Source organism: Anas platyrhynchos, chromosome 4 (genome assembly GCF_047663525.1).
Source record: "Anas platyrhynchos isolate ZD024472 breed Pekin duck chromosome 4, IASCAAS_PekinDuck_T2T, whole genome shotgun sequence".
NCBI lineage: Eukaryota > Metazoa > Chordata > Aves > Anseriformes > Anatidae > Anas > Anas platyrhynchos.
This window is the reverse complement of record NC_092590.1, coordinates 77,174,235-77,198,204: the sequence shown is the minus strand read 5'-3', so window position 1 is coordinate 77,198,204 and position 23,970 is coordinate 77,174,235. Positions and strand designations below refer to the sequence as shown.

Genomic DNA, 23,970 nt, shown 5'->3' with positions numbered 1-23,970 from the left:
AGTGGGGCAAACACCACAAGAAAAAGGTGAAATCACAGCAAAAAGGGGCTCGGGCAGCCGTGTGCGTTGGCAGGACCCCAGCCATGTGTCTTGGAAATGCAGCTTTGGAAGGCTGGGACAGGAGGGGGGGGATTTACGTGCGCTTCCAAACGCGCTCGCGTTTTGGCTCTGGCTGAACTTTTAGGTTATCTCGTAAAGTGCCTCCCCCCCCCGCTGCCCTACCGAAGGAAGCACTTCCTTTATCAGCATGGCTGTGCTCGTGCTGGCTTTCCACTCAATTAAGGGACAGGGACTTGAGTTTGCATGTAGGGAAGTTTCTTCGGGAGGAAAAGCAACTGTAGGTGGCACACCAGCTTTGCCTGAGAAGCAGCCGGTGGGAGAACGGTCCTCAGGATTTAGGCTGGGAGAGTTGTATGTCCCCCACCCCAGCTTGAAGCGAAGCAAACTTCTCTTTTCCTTACATTCTTCCTCAAAACTTTCTTCTGTAGTGCTATTTTTCACATCATTCTGAAGTCCCGATGGTGCAGGCTGTCTGACCATCAGCGGTGTGCACGCGAACAGCCCCTGTTGGGAGCACTCAGATTCCTTTCCAAGCTGCTGCAAGGTCTGATATATGCACTATTTCTCTCTAAACCTGTAAGGTTTTTTTTATCTAAGCCTGTAAGATTTCTCCAGGTGTAAGCGCAGCCTCGTCCCTCCTGTGCAGTCACTGCCTGTCAAGCTGCAGCTGAAGCATGGGATAAATTGAGTGAGGAAATCCCATAGTATCTCACCTGGGCTGCTGCTGGAGTTGGTTTTGTGGCTTTTATTTTTTTGAAACTTGAAGGAAATGGTGATGCAAGGCTTCTAGCCCTGTCTACACTTCCACCTCAGTCACTGCCACCACCCCGTGCGCTGCACGCCGCTGCCTCCCTGCCATAACCAAGGCACGTTGGCAAACCCAGCTCAGCCAGAGCCCTCCACTACTGAAATATCTGTGGCTTTCCTACAGTTGCCACTCTGTCAGAGTTCTGTACCACAGAGGAAGTTCCTCACCAGCTCTCATGTTGTTCCTTGGCAGTTTGAGTGTTTCAGCTCGTTTAGATGAGCGTAGCCAGAAATAGGAGTCGGGCTTTTAGATGCTGTGTGTGCTCGACTCCCCCAGTGGCACAAGATCTGTATGGAGACTCGGAGCCTGGACTTATGGTAAAGCCTGCAGGGAATCAGTCGAGGCTGTGAACAGTCCTTAAAGCAAGCTTCATTTTTCTGTTGTTTCCCCATTGACTCAAGAGGGCTTGAAAAGAGAAGGAATCCAAACCAGAAGTATTTTGTGCCTGAAAAGTAGGTTTTGGTGAATGTTTGATAAAGGTTTGATATTTCTTGCTGAAGGGAGCTTGAGCTCAGCTGTGAAGCTTGATTTTAGTCCTGAGTTATCAGACTCAGCCTGGTGCCCTGTCACTTGCCTGGTTGACCCTATGTAACAAACCTCAAACCTTGTCCTTGCAGAAGTGTGGTGATGCTTTGTGTGTGCTTCATGCCTAAAGGCAGGTGTGAAATCGTATAATGAAGGGGAAAGCTGTTTTTAATCTGGTCACTCCAATGTTTTGCTGTGATTTAGGTGTCTCCAGGAAGCCCCACTGACTGCAATCCAAAAGCTTTCTATTGCTGCACCTTGGGTGGCACTTCAGCTACCAAGAATGCTCCTTGTGCAAAGCTACCTCTCCAAAAAGTCCCATTTCTGTCTGTAGGGCTTCTCTGGAAGCAAACAGCTCTGGGGTGCCTTAATGACTTGTCATCGTGAAGCTGTCATCCACCCTCTGAACACACAGGCTGCTGCCAAGTGCCCCAGCAGATATCCAGCACGTGTTAAACCCAAGCTACCTTTGTGGCTGCTGCTAGAAGCAGCTGGGGCACGGCGTGATGCCATCACCGCTGGGGTTAGGGAGAGTGATGAGAAGGATAAACCACACTAAGGGTGAAAATTCGGAGCGTTGAGCCTGTTCCTCCAAGTTCATCCGAGTCTGAGCGGTGTTTCGTGACCCTGAGGTCTGCAAAGCGGCTCCTTTAGGAGTTTGTGATAGGATGTAGTGAAATGGGATTTTAATTTATCTTTTTCTCAGTGTGATAGAACTTTCTAAATATGATCTAGCATAAGCTCCCCGTAAAGCCTTGTCACCGAGCACGGTGCCATGCTGGCCCGGGAGCAGAGCGCTGCAGGCTTCGGCATCTGTCAGTGCTGGCTTTGATATCAAAGAGCAGAGCTGTCACTTGTAACTTCATGGGTTTTTCTGTTCCCCCTTTCTAAATTCATCCTTGGCTCTGACTTGCAATTAAATTTAAAAAAGAAAAAGGCTGTATAAAGGGCTTCAGTCTAGTTCTGCCTGCCTCTTACTGAAGAAGGGTCTGCTGGATGGACCGGTGGAAGCTGTGGCTTGGGTAGGACACCAAGGGAACAGAGAGGCCACTTTGATTTATTATGGATGCTGTGCAAAGAAACTGCAAGAAATGGGGGGATAAAAGCATAAAAACCTGACATAAGCCACTGGATGGGGTAACACTGATGCTCTTTATACTGGGGCAGGAGCTTTTTTCCCTGCGGGTGTTTTTTGGCTGCTCAGGTTTGGGGGACCTGATGCAAACTGCAGCAGAAGGGCTCCCAGGGCTGGAGCTGTGCACCCCTGTGGCTTTTCTGTGGTGTGGGATGGATGGGACAGGTGATGGCAGGAACAGAGGGGGAAAATAAATTTGAAACTGGTGGAGGGAAGATCTCAGCTGGGCAGCTTTTGCTTTGAGATGCTGAGAACAGCAAAGGTGATGGGGTGAGTTATTGGGGGTGCTACCTGCTGGTGAGGGCAGAGGAGTGGGAAGGAGAACTGGGAGGGGCTGAGGATGAGGAGGGGCTGAAGCTGAGCCCCCCTAAATCTTGGTGGGCTTCTAAAGATGAGGGTTGGTGAGGAGGGAGGCAGTGCACATAGGATTTGGTTGGAAGTGCTCTCCTCTGGACTTCTTGGTGTCAGGGCAGGTGCTGGTACCCCCAAAGCACTGGGGGCTGCTGCTTGGGCTCACCCCCAGGGGGGAAAAAAAAACCATCAAAACCACCCCGTGGGTGCTGTGTCAGGCTTATTTTTCATCTTGCCTGCTGCCATCTCCTTCTCCAGGAGTTAAATGCCTCCTCTCCTTGCTCCGAGCCTAATTGTGTCCCCGGGGTTTAGCACGCGTGTGTTTGTTTTATTCAACGCGCTGGCTGTTCCCACCGGAACAGGCTGATTTTTTTTTTTCAGGGATTGGGATTTTTTTGCTTATTGTGCACAACAAGCTACAGCCCAAGATATTCATTGGGGGTGGAGGGAAGGAATTGTAGTAATGCCAATACTTCTTGAATATTATAAACCTGGCTTATCAGCCCGACGCAGGGCTGGAATTTGTCTCTTCCTGTGCTGCATCTCTGCTTTCTGAGAGACGCGTTTAAATACGGGCTGGAGACGCAGCCTTTCCAGTGTGCTCTGCTAGGCTGTGACAGCAGGAACGGAGCTTCTTGAGAGGCTCTTCTCTTTTCTTTTCTTTGCATCAATTCCTCTCCAAAAAGGAACTTCTCGGGGAGAAGGCTCTGAGACTGCATGTCCCAACAGTACCAGCTGCAGGAGGTGAAGGGAGACGCGGTTTGCTTTGTACCTGGCTCTCCTCTCTTCTCCGTCCTCATGGAGCCAGCTTCTTTCTGCTACCCCCGGCTCACCTTCCTCCGCTCGCCCTACGGCCAGTTTGGGGCGAGCGCTGACTCCTCGCAGGATTTGGCCCCGTGGCCGCAGCGCCTGGTGACGCAGAGATGGACCGGGGCGGTGGACGGTGCGTGAAGGGCTTGGGGACCCGAGGAGAGGGTGGCGTGGGGAAGCTGAGAAGCCCACCACGATTTGGGGGGGCTCTAAAGATGGGGTGATGGTGAGGAGGGAGGCAGTGCACCTAGGGTTTGGAGGATGTGTTGATGTGGTTGTCGGTGCGCTCTGTTCGCTGGGCTTCTCCTGGTGGTGCTCGCTTGGCTGCTGTCACCTCCACCAGGGAGCAGCTCCGCTCCCTGCTGCACCCTCGTCCCGGCAGGCTGGCCAGGGGTGCTGATAAACAACCTCGGCGCAGAAAAAAAAAAATTAAAAATAGAAAGCGATCCTAGCCAGCCTTTTGTTTCATAAGCTTATTTGCTCGCCGAAATGAATCGGGCAGCGTTCGGAACCTGAAATACCTGCTGGAGGCTAGGAGGCTCGTCTCACCTTTAGGGCTGCGATGCTTTCAGCTCTGGCTTCTCAAACTGTTAGTGGAGGGATCAGGTGTGGGGATAGGTGATTTAAGCTCCTTTATTATGAATTTTTCTCGTTACAAGAAAGTGCATTAGGTACATTAACCTGGTTCAGGACTGCATGTGTTGCAGTATTGTGAATAATCTATTTGGGAAACGCAGAAAATCCTGCTGTGTTAGGAGCTGAGACCACTTTAACTGTTGATCCTGAGGTTTTATGTTCTGCTGAAACTTTTTTAGGGGAAGGCATCGCTCAGATATCACCCAGATCACTCTGAGATGAGGTCCTGAGCAGCCTGGTGCAGCTTTGAAGGTAGCATTGCCTGGAGCAAACAGCTGGGCTGGGGACCTCTTGGGTCTCTTCCACCCTCAAATCCAACTTCCCTTACATCTTAATAACGAGCTGACCGTGCTGCTCCCTACCTGGAGAAGCTGTCAGGTGTCCTGAAAAAAAAAAAAAAAGATATGGAGGAGACTGGATGAGCAGTCTCAGCAGAGAGAATGCGTGGGAGGTGTTTAAAAACATGCACTGCCTGTGGTTTCGTGCAGCGGAAACAAGTCTGTAGCAGGGACCGGGGACGGGCGATGTGGCTCTGAATCCTGCTGCTGAAAGCGATGCCTCTTCCCCAGCTGTGCCCTGCCTCACCTTGCCTCGCACTGGAAAGCCTCCCGGTAAATATGTGATCACTGGGGATTTTTATTTAAATCGTGCTAATCAGTTGCTGGAAGGGATTGGGAGATGGAAGTGACCCCGGTGTTTGGAGAACTTGCTGTTTATCTTTTTATTTTTTTTTTTTAGGGCTCTGCCTTTTCTAAGGCTGGCTTGATGTTGCTTTGGGGAGCTGATTTATTCCCCCCCTCCTTTTTCTTTTTTTGGCCAGAATAGACCATTCCCCTGTGGGCTTTAAGTATCCAGCTGGGGGAGACTTGGCTTATTGTTATGAAAATGTTGAATTGTGAGGAAAGTGAAGCAGTAGAATAGGCTGGAGGGAGGGGGAGAGGATGTGGCATCTTCCCTCCAAAGCTTTTTAGGCGCTGCTTGGCTGAATGTTGGGCTGACGGGCTCGGGTATAAAGCTTCTTGGTTCAGGTGAGGTCTCTCCAGCTCTATCTTCAACTTGCTGTAATAGTGTGGACTTAGGGAATGAGAGCCAGGGCACTAATGAAGGCTCCTCATTTGCTTCTGAATGCCTGCATTAACCCTTGCCTGTGCTGGTGAGCTGGATAGCTTGGGGGGATAAAAAAAAAAAAGACATTGGAGCCCAGCTGTGCAGTCAGGCACGCAGCGTGGTCAGTTCAGCATCTATGTCTTTAAAAAATTTGCTCTATCCACCTCCTGGCAGCAGCTTTCCCCCCCGCTTCATCCTGCATCTTCGCATCCTCTTGTTTCCCCTGCACTTCTGGCCGCAAGGTGTGGTATCTTCTCTATCTTCTTCTTGAGCCTGGTTGCCACAAAGCCTCATTTAAGGAGGCGCACGGGCTTCCTCCGCACAGCATCCAGCAAAAAAGCAGCGGCTCCGGAGCGCAGGCTGGCTTTAATCCTTGCCTTTCCTCCTTGCTCCCAGAGGCAAATAGCTGGGAGAGGATGCAGATCGGGGTGGCTGGAGGAGGAAAACCGAAGCCCAGCGTGGCTGTGCCGTGGCATGAAGTGAAGGCGTGAAGTTAGCGGCTTGCTGGCATCTCCTCTTGGGGAGCCAGGGCTCGGAGGTGCCCGGCTGGGAGCTAATGGGTCGCCCTCTCACTCCACCCATCCGCCGCTCGCCAATTGGAAGTGAGGGAGAAAGATGCTCCGGATGGATTAATATTGGAGCTGTTGCACAAGCACGAACCATTGCCTCCTCGGCCACCTGAGCAAGTGGTGTTGGGGGGGTCAGGATTTGGGATCGAGCGTGCTGGCTCAGGGGGGAGCAGCGAGGAGAGGAGCGGGGGCTGTTTGAGTGTGAACAGCATCTCTGCTACAGAAGTAGCGCAGGTAAGTTGTGGTCTGAACGAATGCTGAAGCCCTGCTGGGTGATGCTTTTGGACAGGAAATCCAGAAAAGCAGCCCTGCCAGCTCTTTAATGATTTAATTTGCTGAAGTAAGGCAGGACTTGATGCGTTTTCAGCGGGCTTTGCTGCTTGGTGATGCTATCTGTTGCCAGCGCCGGATGTCTCTGTATTGCTGTGCTTAAGGATGGAGAAAACCTCCTGAATTCAGTTTACATCAACCAGCGTGCTGCCGTCCAGGGTTTGAATTTAGTTTCAAGATATGCATGGGGAGATGAGTGAAGATACCTTACTTATTCTTTTTTTTCTCTGAAATTAATGCTGAAGCATCCTAACAGCCTGTCAGAAGGGCTTTGCATACTGATGCTTCACGTGGGGAAAGTGCAGCGCTGAGTGAAAACAACGTGCATGCATGTAATCTGCCTGAAATGCTAGCAAGCATCATCCCTGTTGCTGTAGCCATGGAAGCCATGTAGACGAACCGTAAACAGTGTCCTACTGAATAACACCCTACGTGCACTCTCAGTCGGCAATGATTTCATCTCTGGACCAGAGCATTTTTATTTCGGGTTGGTAATCCAGGGCAAAAACTGAGCTGGTGCTGCTGGATTCCCCCTGCCCATGTTTGCTGTGTTGTGGCTCCTTGATGTAGAAACTGTACGGGGTGATTTGTGCCATCCTACCAAGGCTGTTGTGATTTGAAATCCCTTTGTGGAGAGGGCTGAGGCTGCAGAGTGCATCTCAGTCACCTTTTCTATATCCCTTAAGCTATTTCTGCTTTTAATCCCAGTGTTTTTTTTTTTACTTTGTCTGGCACCACAACTGAAAATATTAAAGTTTTTGTTGACCAGGTGGCTGATCACTGCTCTACTTCTGTCTTTCCATGTACAAGCACAGACCTTGGTTTTGATCTTGTGGCTTTGAGTCAGAGCAGGTCTCCTGTCCCATCCAGGTGTCCTTTGGGTGCTGGAGGTGGGAAGAATTGCAGGATTAACTTTGGTGCAAAGCTTGGCCCTGCTACTGCTGCCTCTAAGAGCTATTTTCTATCTTGGTTGCAATGAGATAGAGGATAAAAACTTTGTGGTAATGCACTTTGTGTTCCAAAACATGATCCCGGTCCCCTGGGGTGGATGCTGCACCTGCTCCTGGAGCAGCTCTTCCACCAGAGGAAGGTGGAACCGGAGGTGTCTGTGGTTACTTGTTTACACCTTGTAGCTGCTGAATTGTTGCAGTATTTAATGCAGATGAAATATTGCAGGGAACATCTGGATAGCTCTGAGCTGGTGAAATTTTAGAGACTCTTAACCAAGTTTGTGTTTTATGCAGTACCACTGTGGGTACATGGCAGGTGGTGGCCTTGGGAAGGACCTCCCTGTCCAGGGAAAGCATTTCAACAAAAACATCAAAAAGACCTTTCCAAAACACCTTTCCCAACCTGTATCCAGCTCTGAACAAGGTTTGGGACCACTGCTTTTTTTTCTTCTGATTAAGAGTTATGAGGTTCTTTTGATAGGGCTCTGTAAGCGAAAGAGCTGTCTGGAAAGCTGTCAGTAAGAGTTAAAGCTTTCTAAATTATTCAAATGCTTCAGGAAAAGTGTGCTGAAGCCTCAGCTGGTCTGTCCTTGGGTCCTTGCCAACTTGTGGGATCTCCGGAGGTATTTGCTTTCACTCCTCTCTGTGTAGCACTCCTGCAAGAAATCCTTGTGAGTCTTAAATCACATTTCTAGAGGGCCCAGCAAAACAAAACCTTGGGGGGAGGAAAGAATGATAATAGCCCAAATTCTTCATCTGGCAGCCAAATCCCAAAGCGTCCTTTTTCCTCGGCTTGTCCTGCTCACCTTCTAAATGCTGGCCAAGAAACCTGGCTGAGGAGGGGGAAGAGATCCCATCAGCAAAGCAGCTGCACGGCTCTCAGTTTACGGGGTCGTTTCCTCTTGCAGCTCACCTCTGGGAGGCACCCTCGGATATTAATTGCTTGGGGTGGGCTAAATTGTGATGAGTCAACCTTGGACAGCCTGGTGCTGCTGGTAAATCCAAGCACCACTGACACCAAAACCTCTTGTGCCCATGTTTTTTTTTGGGGGGGGGGAGGAGGTCTCATTGCTGTCACTGCTGCAGCAGGCAATTTTTTATTAGGTGGCTTTATTGCAGTGGGTGCTCCGGAGGAAGCCGGGGAGGGGATGAAGAGGGGAATTTTTCAGTGCAGCAGCAAGGAAAATGCTTTTGCTTTGAAAGCAGACGTCTCTGATCCCCAGGCTCGTGTGTGGGTGTGTGTTTGCCTGGGAGTGAGCAGGCAGGAGGGATGCTTCCTGCTCTATCCTTTCAATATCGTGTTTTCTATTTCCACAGCCAGCAACTGTGAAAATGAGTCCTGAGGTTTTGTGCACTGGAGTGACCGCGGCATGATTTAAGACCTCCCCACACCACTTTCTGTATCAGAAGAATATCCAGCTCCTTGCATACAATCCCCAATTAAGTGCTTTAGTGCTCCCTGAGCTGTGAAGCCAGAAAGTCCTTTCCTGTCTGGATCAGGACCAGCATCCCAGGGTGGCCGTGCTGTGCTGGGCACTTTGTAGCTAGACCCAAATGATTTTAGGTTAGCCTAGATGTCAGAGGGCTGGTGGTGTCCTCCAAAACCCGAAGAAATTGTTTTCTAGGGGGGTTTAGAGCTATTAGCCTCAGGTCATACAGACCTCATGGACTTAAAAATGGGAGTTTGAGGGGTGTAGGACTCATGTAAGGAAGCAAAGAGGAGGGTGCAAATCCCTCAGGGATGCTTCTTTTTGGGATGAGGGGTGCAAGTGATGCTTTGTCACATTTTTGTGGCAAGAAAAGTATATTAAACATCCATGCTTGTTTTTTTGAAGTGTCCTTGACTGGCTGTGTCTATGAATAGGGAAACCAAGGCAGGTGTCATTGCAGGTCCAAACTTCTTGGCTCAAGTAGCAACTGGCCAGTAGATCGGGCTGCTTAAGGACAGCTTCCTCCTTTTAGTGCCTGTTCTGACCCACGTTGTCTTTGGAAAGCCTACCAAGGCGAAGGGGTTTGGAGTAGATTTAAATAGTCCTCGTAACAGCTGTCTTCAAGACTTCACAAGTTGATTTCTTGTGTTTGCAGATGCTGTGCTGAACAACCTGCTTAGGTAAAAGTCTCCAAAGAAAATCCCTGTTCTGTTGCATAGCCATGCCAACTCCTTCCATACCAGCACCTGCTTTAAACCTCTGGGTGTGCCGTGTGGGGTGAAGTCTCCCAGACCGGGTGTGCTGTGGCCATCCTGCAGCACCCAGTTGTGTTTTGAGGCTCTGCTTTGCCCTTCTCCCTGGTGATACCACCAAGATGAGTAGAGGACAAGCACAGGAGGGATAATAGGGCACCTGCATGTCTTCTAGAAGGGTTTATCCCTGTCAGTCTCTGCTTGGGAATGATGATGGGTGTCTGCAGTGAAGAAGCATGCGTGGTGTTTGCAGGGGAAGGGAGGCTGTAAGGAGGTCTTTAGTTGATCTTGGTTTTTATCCCTTCTAGGTGAAACACCCTAGAAGGCAGCTGAGTGTGGATATTGCCCATTTAATGAATCACCATTTCTTTTTTACCCTTATTGAGTTTATTATCTTGTCCTATGTTTTTATGGCTGCAAACCAGTGCTTTCTGGGGAGAGGACTATGTTTGGGCTTGTCACAGGCAGCAGTGCTCCAATAGCTGTACTTCCCAGCTGCTTTTTTTCCTGCCCAAGTATTAACAAGCATGCCTTACTCATCTTACAGTTCCTTGAATTACGGTGATTAGTTCTGAAACCCCGACTTCTGTGTTTTTTTTTTTTCTAGCCTTTGTCACACCTCTCAGGTGTAGAGAAAATGGGTAAAATTTCAAGCTTTTGTCCTGTATGTCGATCATTATTGCTTGGAAAAGCAGTGTATTGGCATGTTTCTTGTCTCTCTTTGCCAATATGAGGTGAGTTCTCACCAGCCTTCTCCAGCTGAAGTATTAAGGGCTGTGGGAAGGGCTCAGCTACTTAACGTGTAGATAGAAATGAGAAGTGGTAACTTCAGGCAAAACAGCTTTTCACATGCTGCTGTCCATCCGTGCTTGCTGACTTGAAGGGCTTTAAATAATTTGCAGCAGATGTCTCCACCGGGAGACCTCGCTGCTTGGTTCTTCCATGAAAACTGCAAAGATCTTGTTCTGTAAGCATGAGTGCAGGGGAATCCTGCAATATTGATACCTTTTGAGCATGATCAGTGAGTGTGATCGGAGTCGCAGCCTGGTGAGCTGGTTTTCTATTCCTCTGCAGTGATGCAGTGGGGTTACAAAAGGAGCTTGAAGCTTCCTCTTCCCCCAGCTGTTGTTAGTCTCTTACTGCATACAGAGACTTTCAGACTCTCAGTTACAGGTTCCTTTCAGTCAATGCTCCCCATAAATAAAAGCAGTCCCCTTCTGAAGGTTTCTCTTGAGATATTCCGTGTTTTTTCTTACATCTGTCTAGTTTTCTGTGGACTTTCAGTGGAGGAGGGAAGTGGTATAACTTGGTGAGTAGGCAGGTGAAGCAAATATTCTCTCTCTACCCCAAATCCCATAAATCCCATGAACCTTGGTGCATCTCCCTGGTCACCTGTGAAGCTGCAGCCCCTTGTCTTGTGGTGTTAAGTCATGGTAGGGTGAAGAGAACCAAAGAGTAATGATTGAGCTACCTGTTAGTATTAAACTATGAGGTTTGGTGGAGCCCTGGTTAGGGGTAACTTTGTCAGAATTAATCCTTAGAGAACACCCTACACATCTAAACTAGGCTTGGCCTCAGATCTCAGTTTGAGGTAGGGAATCAGCTGCAAACTTCCCCATCATGCGGGGGAGCTGGCTCAACTGCTTAGTGGTGGTGATGGATGCTTTTAGCATTGACGAACGTGTTCATGGAAGGAAGCCTGAAGTGGCTGATGACCTTTCTCAAAGCTAAAGCCCTGCGTGTCTTCTGGAAAGGACATTTATTTCCAGGTAAATGTGCTGTTTAGGGTGGCGTCATGCTGAGAATTGGTAATCCCTCCTGGGAGAAGACCGGGGAAGTCTGAAGGTTTTTCAGCTGACCCTTTAAGCAAGAAGTTAAAACAAACTGTCTGAAGTGACTTGTTTTTCTTTGAAATCCTCCTGAAGGCAAGAGGTGTGTGTACTGATGAGTTCCAGAAGTGTCTCTGGAGCAACAGCAAAACAGTACAGGAGGAAGGCTTGAAAGTGCTGGGGACTAGGGTATTGCAGCACAGCCTGGCTGAAAGGTGCTGAAGGTACCTAGGATGTTCTCATCAGTACTTACTGAGTAACTAAATGTTCCAGATGTGCTACCTGTGTTGACAGACCTAAGAGGTGCCATCATTAAAAGGCTCAAAAGTGTTTTGTTTTCAAAAGTGTTTTTTTGTCTGGTTACCGTTTAAAAATTGAGTTGCTTCGAAATAAGTTCCAGTTATAACACCAAGACACCAGGATGTGGAGAGCTTTACTGGAGGGAAATCACAAATGCTGAGGTCTGTAGCCAAAATTCCCATGCTACTGACTTGTTCGAAACCTACATTTTGCTTCGGTAGAAGGCTTGTGCTACAGAGCTGTTTACTTGGAAGATGCCAGCAGCAGAACACTTTAATCGAGTTATCAAAGTATCCAGAGAATGTGTTTTTATTTATAATCTGCTAATATTGCAAGGCTCAAGAGAGCTTATTACTAACCTTAAAACAAGAGAGTTAAAGCGGGTTATTAGGAGATCTGAGAGGCATCCCCTGCAGGAATTTAATAATGGAGGCTGGCATGGCAGGGTTTTGTCTGTTCCTTTTGTTGTTAAATGCAAATGTAAAAATGGTAAGAATGTAAGAAATCAGGAAGCACATCGACTTTTTGTCTGATGCTTCCCCCTGTGGATCGCTTGAGTCCTAAGACTGAGCACCTTAAGCTACAGCAAACTCCAATGTCCTACCAGTTAAAGTGCTCTGAGCTTCATATACCTCCCCCCAGTGGCTCTTTCCAAGTGATTACAGTGGCTTCGAGTCAAAGGGCAGTGGCTTCCTTTTGAAATCTAAGCTCTTATCCCCGAGTCTAGAAAAATAAGCGCTGCTTTCCACTTTGTAGCACTTCACTGGGTTTTGCCTTTAAATTCAATGCTTATGAAGATGAGAAAACAAGCATTTACACGAAGGAGGGACTATGTGGTGATGCTCTTAATGCCCTTCCAATTTATTTAATGGATGTCTTTGTAGGGAGCAAGGTGGGGTGGCAGTAGAAGTTTGTTGGAGTAAATTAACTCTTAAAAATACTGAACTTACCAAAAGAGCTATATCCTGTGCTTTTGGGGAGGTAGGAGGTAGCATCCCTTTGGATAAGGAAAGCAATTGAAGAGTCTGGTTGTCCTTGTAGGTGCTGGATGAGGAAGAGCCTGGAGAGTGAGGACGTAGCCCTCTTCATCAGATATTGAAGGCATGAGAGGCAATTTGTGGTGTATATCTTAGCTCCTCGGGGTAATCTGTTCCAGCTTTGTCTATAGAAGCCTGTCCTTATGTCTTGCTGAAATTGCCTTGTTTGGATTTTAATTGCTGAAATCTAAACAAAAAAACAAACCTGGGGGAAAGAAACTGTATAAACATGGGTTTGCATCTGATGGAAGTGGCATGGGGAGAAAACCCTGCCCTGCAATAACAAAATGCTCACCAGCATGTAGGTCCTCCAGCCTGCAAAGGTGCAGGGGCTGATTTTACTTCATGGAAACAAGTCTGGAGTTGCAGACACACCCTGGAGCATTTTAACATGCATCTCTAATGTACCTGAAGGCTTGTCCAAGGCCAGGCTTCTTTAAGCTAAGCAAATGAATTAATTACTGCAGTGTTTTGTAGCTACCTCTTGGATGGGCTTCTGAATTTTAAGGACTGGAGGGAGGTGAGATGGGAAGAAATGCTGTTTTGTCTCAGGCTTTGGGTATGTACCTTCTTGATAGAGGAAAGATAACTCTGCTGTGATGTCAGTTGTGTGCAACTCAAACCCACTACTCCAGTCTTCAGGAAAACATGACTAAGGAGCCAAAACCTCATTAAAATCCCAAAAGCCTTGTGGAAGGAGAAGCACACGGAGCTTGCTGGCATGTTTTGCCTTGCTGACTGCTGCTGAGCATCTACTGAGGCACAGTCTAGCTGGTGTTGCTCTTAGCTAGTAAGCCACAAATATAAGCTAGGCTTGCTTGTGCCAAACAGCTTGGAGAAATATGGGGTTGAAAGGGGGAAGGTGATGTATAAGGAGAGTTGTCCTCCTCTCCCTGAAATGTCTCCTTTTATTCTGTGTGGTTAAATTGGATGGATCTGAGGATGGATCTAGCTTTCTGTAGATCCTCTGAGATGCAGATGGTGTAGCCCCCAATTTACCCTTCCTACCTCCACTTCTGTGAGCACGTTGACCTTTAAGCTAGTTCCATAGCTCCATGTGTGTCTGTTTTACACTTGTGTAAACACCCCATTGCCTTTTACCTCCTGGGCACGTTCCCTACCATGCTTGATGTCAATGTGCGTAGCCCCTTCCGTGGGGGATGCAGCAACTTCTGAAAAGGCTCCGCCACCGCTGTTCTGAAGCCCAAATCCCATTGGCACTCTGGGATGATATTATGTATGGAGAAAGCAAATTACCAGGGCTGAACTTCAGCCAGGACATAGTAGGGTGAACGCCCGACTTTTTTTTTCCCAAATGTGCCATTGCATCTTTAATTACAAGGTTAAGACCTTTATTTTATGACTCATCTAAAAAAAAACACAACACAGCACCTCAAAATAATTGCCTGAGCATGTTGCCTAGGGGACTACTGCTTGTTTGTGACTCAGAGGAGTGAGTGCCACCTAATGAAATGGCACAGGTGCTGTAACACTCCAACCTTGCTCTTTTCATGCCTAGTCCAAGCAATGACCAAGCCAGTCTCCTGTGAAGACACCAGGTCAACCCAGGCAATGCTGCAGATGGGTGTTCCTGATGAATAAAGCACTGGGTGTTATCTGACCTGTAGAAATAAGTGTGTTCAGCTAAAGGAAAACCAAGTGGCCTCATTCTGCCTACCGAAGGATGAGCATGTTGCTTCAGGCTCCCTCAGAAGCCATAGTAGATGTGAGGAATTGATACTCCATCCCAGGGGAGTGCTGGCCTCTGTTCCTTGGGTAATCCGTCTGCCGAGGAGGACTTTGTTTGTTTCTCTGAAATACGTAAATGCAATCATTACACAATAAGAGCCTCTTTAACAACCTTCCTTTGATCATTAGCATGCTAATCAGCCTGGATGGATCTTCTCCTTCCCTTCCAGGTGGAGGGAAACAATTGACTCGTGTAATGGGTGCCCCTTGGCCACGGTGCGTTTGTTCCTCCGGCCCATTGTTCTGGGATGAACTTGGAACATTGTGTTTCTCTCTTGGAGCAGACACTTGAATTGCCCTCGGATTTGTGTGTGTTTTCTTAATAGTCATCAGGGTGTCCCTCCAGGAACCTGTGCAGCTAATGCTGTCTGCTCTGAAATGTCTGAGCCATGCTGAGCTGTGACAAGTGTTAGGGCTGGCAGATGCTGTCGTCAGGGGTGTGACTCGTATCCGCCTGGTGCACAAAGGCTCCCGGTGGGCCAGGATGAATTGTAATGCTTGAAAATGTGACACCCTAAAGGGAGAGGGGAAAACAAGTGCGTATAACCCGTAAGCCAAAAGTTATGGGGTAGAGATAGGGTCTTTGGGAAATAATCTCATACCTCAAACGAAAAGCAGGAAACCTAATCTGCAGAACAATAAAGCAGGCGAGACCTCTTTCCTTGTTGGCCCAAATTCATCCCAGGCTTGCGTAGGTAATGTTTGATTAGCCTAATGAAGTGGGGAAAGATGGAGCAAACCTATTCCTCTTTCTGATTGCATTTTGGCTGGGAAGCTGTGAATAGAGAGGCAGCATCCAGGAGCTGCCTTTGCAAGGGACTGCTCAGGTGACCTGTAAGGCTTGAAATAGACCTTTATCAACTGGCTGTTAAAACAGGGCATGCACCTGTGTTTGAGTTGGAGTTGGTGTTTCCAGCTCATGCAGTCTGAATTGTCAAATACTGCTGGTGTTATAAATAATCAGCCTGGGTTTGGCTACCAGACTTTGATTGCACTTGAAAGCAGGTGCTCCTGTGCTGTACGAACATCTTGGTAAATACCAAACTTCCCAGCAGTAATTGCAGAACTGACTTGCTAACAAATAAAACATCCCACGATGAATCAGGGACTCGGTCCTGGTGCTGCTGTGTTGGTGGATTTGCTCTTGGTCAGTCATCTCCCACTTGTGGTTTCCTTGCAGGACCCTCTTGGTGCAAATGGTGCTTCCTGCAGGACCCCAGCTCAGGAAGCAGGCAAAGGAAGGCTAAAGGGTTTTGGTGCTTATCTTCAAGTGCCAAGAGCTGTTTGGGGGAGATGTCTTAATGACTAAGATTGGTAGGACAGGATGCAAAAACCTGTTCTTATCTGAATTGCGTTGTTTTTACTACCCAAAACTAGTCCATTTTGATCCAAGTGTAAGACTGGACTTCATTATGGCTTAAATTTTTAAAAAGGATTCTCTTGCATGCTTAGCATCTATTATGTGTGCATGCATTTGTTTAGGTTCAACAGGTCGCTGTGATACAATCAGGCTTGTCCTGATCTTTGGTCTTGCTGTTTTGTGGTCCCAGCCCAGGATGCTGAGAAAGCCTAACTGTTTTCATGTGGTAATTGCAACTGTATGGGATATTCTGGTAAATGCTAAAGTCAATAAACAAAAGGTTAAAAGTTGCCACATCGAGGAAAATTTTCTGCCTGTGGTATTTTGGGGCTGTAATCCAGGCTTAAAGTGAACTTAGCAGCGAGGTGAAGACGTTCAGCATCGTGATGATTCTTACGTTTCCTTTTTCTCTTTCCAGAGTCTCCACCAGCAGCGATGTCAAGAAATGGATACTTCTTCGAAGAGAGTGGCAAGTATTATTTGACTGATTTATGCCTTGTCTCACCTTATTGGAGTGAGAGCTGTGCTACAGGGTTAGCTGAGAACTCGAAACGGGTGATACAAAATTCATGTAGCTTAAGCAGCATGCGAACGCAGGCTTGCATCATAGTTGTGTAATCTAGTACTGGAAGCAGACTCTGCGTTTTTATATCCTGTAGATGGTCTAGATATTCAAAGCAGTAAATAATCACCTCGTGTTGTCAACGCTGACTATTCTGGGTGGCTCCTTGCTTTTCCAATTCTCTCAGGATGTTTTCCTGTAATGCAACCTGGCAAGTGCACTTGTTTCCCACTTTTTGGAGTGGAGATCAGATGTAGGTGTCAGATCTCTTTGGATACAGCCTAAAAGCATCAGGCAAATGTTGCATGGTTCCAGTAAATGCATCTTAGTGCAGAATGTCCCAAGGATTTCTTTTGAACTATGATTAGACTGAGGCATTTAGAAGCTTGTTTCATCATCTGCCTTAGCAAAGGTGGCTGAGCTCTTAGATGAGGTACTGATAAGGGCAGAAATAGCATACAGCCAAACTTGAGGTGTGGGAAGTCCCAATTTTCTCTGGTTTTAAAGAAATACAGGCAGGAGGTTGTTAGGGAGAGATCATCTTAAGATGTAAACCCAAGACCAGTCCCTGTGGGATGTGTTATCTAAAGGCATGGGGTTTCTTGCCCATGAGGAGGTGGTGCAGTGCTCGGAGTGCTCAGGATTGCCAAATGGTGAGAGCACAGGACTGAAATGCTCCGGTTATTTAGGTCTGCAGATGCTTGTAGATGTCACAACACATCTTCCAGAGGGCCAAGCCTTTAGGTTAACATCTGGGAAGGGGAGGCTGAATATCTGCCAGATGCAGCTGCAGTAGATCCAGCGTTACTATTGACAATCCTTCCTCTGGCACTGGCTCACTCATCTTCTGTCTTCTCTGAAAGTACTATATAAGCCAATTTCTCAGAGGAAAAAGGATGAAACTGGGAGCAAGTCCCATCAGCTCTAGCAAGAGGTCTTTTGAAAAGCCTGGGTAAAGGAACAGAAGGGCAGAAAGTAGTGCTTGAACTCCAGGAGGTTTTGTTTTCCTTGGTATTTGTGGGTTTCCTAAAGGCATGTGGGGTATGAGGTTTGGGTAGCCCTGCTTCTACCCTCCTTGGATTGCTTGTGTCCCCTTGGGATGTGGCTGGTGCTTTCTTGTGAAGGGGAATGTAAGAGGGTGATCTGGGCTGGAGCCTGGAGAGATGACAGCCTCCAGTTCCTGGCTGAGAGCTTTGTAAGGGCTTGCTGAGGGCTAAGGGAAAAACACAGCTGCATTTGTCCTTCCCAATTATGCAACAATCTCCTGGATCCACCTATTTCACCCCAAGCCCTCCTGCCACAGAACACCAGGGTAGCATCTGTCCTAGCATCTTATGCTGGGAAGCTGCTGAGTGTCCATTTTCAGGCTGTAGCTGCCTCTAGCAGATGAACTCAGTATCTTCCCTTCCTCTTATTAAAGAAAAATATCAAACCCCAGCAGATTTCTGGATGTTCTTTAGAGTAAGTGGTTTTTGCGTATCTTGTGTAAAGCTCTTCTTTGAGCTCTGCCTTTTTTCAACTTGATGCTATGGCAGTGAGAATTTTTATTTTTGTCCCAGTTGCATTACCCAGCTCCTTGGTCTTGAAGGAGATGGCACCTTAAAGCTACCAGTAAGGGCTCGATGAAGCTGTGCCTGCTTTTTTTTTCCTGTTATGCTTCTGTGTGGATTGGGGAAAGGAGGGAATGTTGCTTGCAAGTTCATCTTCAGCCTGTGTGGGGTATCGAACCGTGTTGTGATTGAAAATACGGTGTATTTTCCTCACCCTGAAATTTGCTGTCTTTCTTGTTCCTCAGAGCCTTCTAGTCATTACAAACTGACCTTTTTTGAAAGTTCACTTGGTGTTGGGTGATGAGTCACCTTATTCTGCCTGGTTGAGCCGAGGGTTTGTGTTTCTGCACAGAATATGCAGGCAGCGTATCCCAGGAGCTGCAAATGTGAATCCCCACTTCCCTCTGCAAGGCGGCACCTTGGCTCGCTGTAGAAATTCAATGTGGATTTTTCGAGGGGTTGCCCAGAAACTTAACCAGGCCTAGAGGAAACCGCAGAGGAAGAAGTTACCTTTTCATGTCGTTTCAAAACAGCTTGTTTTGAAACTGGGGCTACGTAATCATCGAGCTGTTTCTTTGCACCACTTGTTTGGATCAGCCAGTTCAGTCCTGAGACCAGTACATGCTTTAAAATTCGAAGAAAATCCTATTTTTTTTAAAAAGCAACCCTTTGGTTTCCTTAGCACTCTTTTCCCTCACCTCTCAGCTGAGAAATCTCTCCTGATGCTATTGCTCTTTGCACAGCTGGGCTCTTTCCTTATCTCCTCCTGAGATCTCTCGTACATATGGTTTTCAGTATCCTTCGTAATTAGGATGTTTTTGTTCCAGGCCATATCTGAGGCTCTGTTTGAAGACTGTGTCTTGCCAGCTAACTTTTTTTTTCCTTATTCTTGTTGTGTTCTCGGTAACAGCTGCAGCAATGTCAGACCTTAAAAGTTGAGATTTCAATTTTAGCTTAAATCATGATATGAGGGGTAATTGCTGCACCAACACAATGCTTTGTAAGACTTGCCTGGATATTTGCTGTTCACAAAAACTTACCATGGTATTTAATAATTTGTAGTTCTGTTTATTAGTCACCGAGGAGCTGGGAAAAGCCCAGGAAGGATTTTCTAGCAAACGGATGCTAATATATGACTACTCTGAAAGCTCAGAGGGGTTTTTTATAGCCTCCTGTCTGATAACTTCTTAAATGGCTAAAAATCTGGAAAGTTGATCAAAGGAGCCCGTGTATTTAGTCACAAGTTACAAGTTTCTGGCGTACTGAAGTTCTCTGCTACTGCTGGAAGAACTAAGCTGAAAGCCACGGCTGTGTTTTTCAGTGCATTGCAGAAGGTAAATCCATGTGATACAGCTGGCAAGAAAAAAAGTCTGCCTAACATCTTTCTGTAGAGGCAATATTAGGATGAAAAATGAGGAAATCAGTTCATGTCTGCCCAGTTAGAAGTTTTTCTGATGTGAAGTGTGGTGACAGCAGGTATGTGTGGCAGTTGTTGGCCACATTTGGTTTTGATTCATGTATTTCATCAGACTTAATAGCTGTCTTCTGACAACAATATCTCACTGGGAATCTGTGTTTTCTACCCATTCTTTTATGTCTGGATTGAGCCTTTTTCCACAAACAAAAGAACCAAATCTGGCGTTGTGCAGTAGTACTTTTTGGTGCGGCCTGTGCATTTAAGTCACTTGAATCATCAGCAAGGTTTTCTCAAATGAGGTTTGTTCCTGGCAAATTCAGGTGACTAATGAGATTTCGTAGACCCAATCCAAAGCTGAAGATAATGGGAATCCAGATAAAATGCAGCCCCACAATCCACATTAAGAATAACTCACCGGACTCTGAACTGTCCCTTGGCTGTCAACCTCCTGCACCTTCTTTATGAGGGGGTGGGGATGATGAGCAGCCAGTGCTCACTACAAGTCTATTAGCTCTAAAGGCATTGCTATTAGCTGCGAATGATTAAATTCTGCTGGTGTGTGATGAGCTGCTTAATTGGTGCAAGAACTTTCTCTGATAAGGCACAAAACCGGAGGCTTTCTAGTTCCTCTTGCAAAATCCCACGGAAGGAGTCGCAGCGTAGCATTGGGGATATCTGAATTGTTGCATTGTTTTTAAAGCTGGCTCAACAGATATTGCAGCATAAATTTTGTCTTCCAGAGCAAATCCCTTACTGCTTGGTCTCCTCTGACTTATTAATTGGTTTTGCTGGCACAATAAATTGCAGTTGTGCTGAAGGGCCCCAAGGCCCCAGTCTGGCTTGGGATGTTTGGATATATTTTATCTACTTGCTTTTGTTTTTCAGTTCGGTTTGGTATGTGTGGTGTTTTTGTGTATTTTTTTTTAGACTCGTCTCTGTCTTGGGATTGTTTGCCCAACCAGGAGATTAATCTTAACGTCTTTGTGAAACAAATTCTTTCGCAGTGGGTTTCCCTGATGAGATGCCCAACTTAACAGCAGATGATACACCACTGCTACCTGTGGATGGGGAGACTGAGAGGAGGGTCTCTCTCAGATTTATTTCTAAGAACTGTCTACCAGGAGCCCTATAATAAAACGAACACTCCTGATTTCTGTGGGTTCTGGTACAGAACTGAAATTCCACGTGCTGCTGTGTTTTTTTAAAAACAAAGCAAAACAAAGCCCCACTGAATTACTTGGATTATTCACAACATTTCCTAGAAATCTGGCTGCAAAATACAATACTGGAATTAATTCAAAAGTGCCTGGGTGTTTTTTGTAGCAGATCAGCCCTTTCAGTTCTGTTATGAATTATTACTGAAGTGGCAGGGGAAAGTTTATATTTCCATCTGGCTCTTCATGACAAAAGAGGGACTCAAAATAGGGTTGGAAACGTGCAGTTATGGCTGGTAGTGGAGGGATCTGTTACCTCGAGGATGTGGATCTTGTCGCAGCGACTCACCTGCTGGATGCTTTCTACCTTTTTAACCGGATGAAATGCTGGTTTAGTTCGTGGCCTCGAAGCACTCAAAGCTCAGGGAACAGGTTGACATTTTCACAGCAGGTGGCCATTCATGCACAGAGCTGTATCTGATGGGCTCCCAGTAGCTTCTCCAGAGCCAAGAAGCATCCCCAGCACATCCCCAGCTATTCTGCTTCTCACAAGCTACCTGTGGAGGGGCTGGAGCTGTAAGATGCTTTCTAAATCTCACCTAAATGATCCAGAAAAGCCGTTCGTATACCTGTGCCAATGAATAGCATTCAGCTTAATAAAGGAGGTTGTCTAGCACAAGCAAGGGAGGTAACATTCGGATGCATCTTGCCAATTTGTTGTCAGAAGGCCTCGAGCAGTCCAACAACACAGCCTGTGGACAACCCCTAGCCCCCAGCAGCCTTCTCCTGAGCTGGCATAAACTGTCCCTGTGGCTGCCTGCCACGAGGTAGGTAAATCTCCCTATGCTGAAAATAGGGAGATTTGCCAAGGAATACCTCAACTGTGAACCGAAGGAAAAAGCTTAAAATTCTAGCAAGCATCCAGCTGTATACAGAGCTGCTTTATTTAATCAATGGCTTAAATTTTTAATTTTGGAGACAGCCTCGCAAAAAGTGATGTGATAGCAGCTTTTGGAGAATGTTGCTCTGTGGCTGCAGCGCTAATTTGTCTTGTCGATGGCATGGAGTAATTTGTTAGGAAGGAGGAAATCTTTCATGATTTGCTTTTCAGACTCTTATGAGTTACCAAAAAAATCTGAAAATAAGCTTTGAAGTTTAACCTCAGTATGAAGATATAAAATCTCAGCAAATGTTTACCTAAAAACTGCTCTCCTACCTCTGTTCTTGTCTCAAATGAATTTCTGATTAGCAATTATGCTGAAATCTGCCTGTGTGTGACCAGAAGCTTGCCTTGGTTAGTGTGTGTACAGGATGCTATATAGATCCTTGTTTCTGGAATACTGTGCAGGCTGGAGAACTGGTAATGCTTGCGCAAAGTGCTTCTAACCCTCTCCTGCATCCCTTGATAGCTTTATCCCTGCCAATATTAACCAACTGTAAAGTGGGCTACCCTTTGGAGGCGATAGGAGTCCACGTTTTTGCGTATTGTGTAAAGGTCAGTATGGAGGTGGAGGCTCTATTTGAGTTTACTTTTGCACTCAACACAGGGAATTTGGGTGTTTTCTGAGATGTGGGATGAATCCACAAGCCTGCAGTGCTCAGGGAGCAAAGCAAGCCCTCGAACTTTCAGCTCAGGCTGATTACTTTAGGCTAATTAAAACCTCACACCTTTCTTGAAAATTAGTGTCTACTGCTAAACAAGTTGAAAATCCAAAGGATTGGAAAAAACAGATGAAACTCACTGTTAAACTCAGACTGAGACCTTTAACGTGATATTATGGCTGAGCGCTGGGATGCTTGAAGAACCAGACCTGATTTTAGGGTAAAGTCTGTATCTAAGTCGATGTCCCCTTATTTTTAAAAGCTGTAGAATGTATATTACTGCTCCTGTTCATCCTTCTATAATTAATCTGCATTTCTTTGGAGAAAGGCAGTGCACATAGCTCTTGGGCTTCTCTGAAACAAATTAGCAAACTCCTGTGCTTGATCAAATGCAACTGCAGCAGTGTTGGCCATTTGGCTTATGTGAAGCTTCTGGTTTGGGACGCTAAAGGTGAGGCCAAATGTTGGGCTTCAGTTCTGAATGGATTAGGATCAGTGACAAAAACATCTAAAGCACTGGAGTTAGAAGACAAGTCTGTGCTTTTCCAGGGTAAAATGAGCGAGGCTGGATCTGACAGGAGCATGGTGCATGCTGCTACTCTAGCACTCTGGTGGGGTGATCAGTGATGCTTTGCAGAAAGGACTGTCCTGTGACTTTCTACCTTCTGTGCCTAGAAATTAAATTCATTTAAGAAAGCTGAGGTGATTTAATGTGACTGCCTCATCTTGTTGAACTGCCAATTATGTGAACCCAGAAGAACCCTTTTAATGGGACTTTTTGGCTTTTTGAAGAGATTTCATGGGCAGGGACAGCTACCACTTCAGAAGGGCGGATGCCATCCCAGTATTCTGGAAGCTGGAGTTTGATTTGGGTGAAGGAATTGACATTGCTGTGCAAACAGGTACTTGTCTGCTTTTCCAGGCTTGTAGTTTAGGCAATTTTGGAAGTTGAGGATAAAAATCAATCTTTCCAGAAAAGCTGCTTTGAGAGTTTTTAGTGTTAAGGATCACAGATGGCATATTCAGAAATAAAACTTTTTGCAGAGATTTGGCAGAAGTTGGCAACTCTCGATAAGCTTTGATCTTAGCCAGATTGGTAGAGTAAAATAGAAAAACTGTGGATGTGTATCTTACTCTCATCTATGCTACTGCTGTCTAAACAGTAGCAGCAATCTATACTGAAACAATTCCTCCTGTGTAATACACACGCCTAGACTGCAATTTTTGGGTAACAGTAAAGCAAAAATTCCCAACTTTCCCCCTAAACCCTTCCTTAGCACAGGAAGGCAGGTGAAGCATCGAAACAGAGTTTGCAGTGAGGTGTGAATGGATGCATTTGTACTAACCTCCTGGATAGTGTGCATGCTTGCAGATGTTGATTTAAAATAACATGGTTGGCTTTGTGTCCCCTCTGAGGCATACCAAAAGGTTCTGCTGGGGCTGTGTCTGGCATGAGTCTCATAGCCTGGCATGTGGGATGATGTCATTAGGAACATAGCTGCTTTTTTCCCAGGAGAATTTTCTGATTAAGACTTTCGGCTTCCTTGGAGAAGCCTGCAGCCCCTGGGCTGTGAGAGCTGCTCCCACGGAGCAATTAAGCTTTTCGAGGGAATGTGCATGGTGTTGGAGTTGTACTTTGTGATAACTATTCCTCCACTGATTTTTATTGCTGCAGCTGCCAGGTGCTGCTTAGACAGTGGTGGGAGAGGTGATGCCACCTCCACTTGCTGCAGCTCAATTCAGGGCTCTTCCAGTTCAGAGCCCAGGGCTCTTAAAGTCCGGATAAAAAGCAAAATATCTGCAGGGTAAACACTTTGTGAGAGGATTGATGGAAACAGAACTGGCATGATTGGAGTGAAGTTGAGGCTGGGGATGGGTATTGAGATGGTCCGGGGCCCTGCATGATTTCCAGGGAGACTGAGGAGAACTAGGATCAGTGATCCTTTA

At 46.6% G+C, this 23,970-nt stretch overlaps 1 protein-coding gene across 7 annotated transcripts in view; it reads left to right on the top strand.

The window, feature by feature from the left end:
* SLC4A11 (solute carrier family 4 member 11) overlaps window positions 1-23,970 on the top strand; it is a 137,940-nt gene that overhangs the window by 42,923 nt on the left and 71,047 nt on the right. For 3 of the 7 annotated variants that reach the window (XM_072037904.1, XM_072037906.1, XM_072037905.1), the window contains exon 2: window positions 16,157-16,207. In XM_072037904.1, the coding sequence (XP_071894005.1) occupies window positions 16,157-16,207 (51 nt within the window). Of the gene's footprint in view, window positions 1-3,377; window positions 3,823-4,786; window positions 4,937-6,082; window positions 6,236-16,156; window positions 16,208-23,970 lie in introns of those variants that run through there. The other 4 variants (XM_072037902.1, XM_072037903.1, XM_072037907.1 and 1 more) reach the window with 4 other exon arrangements.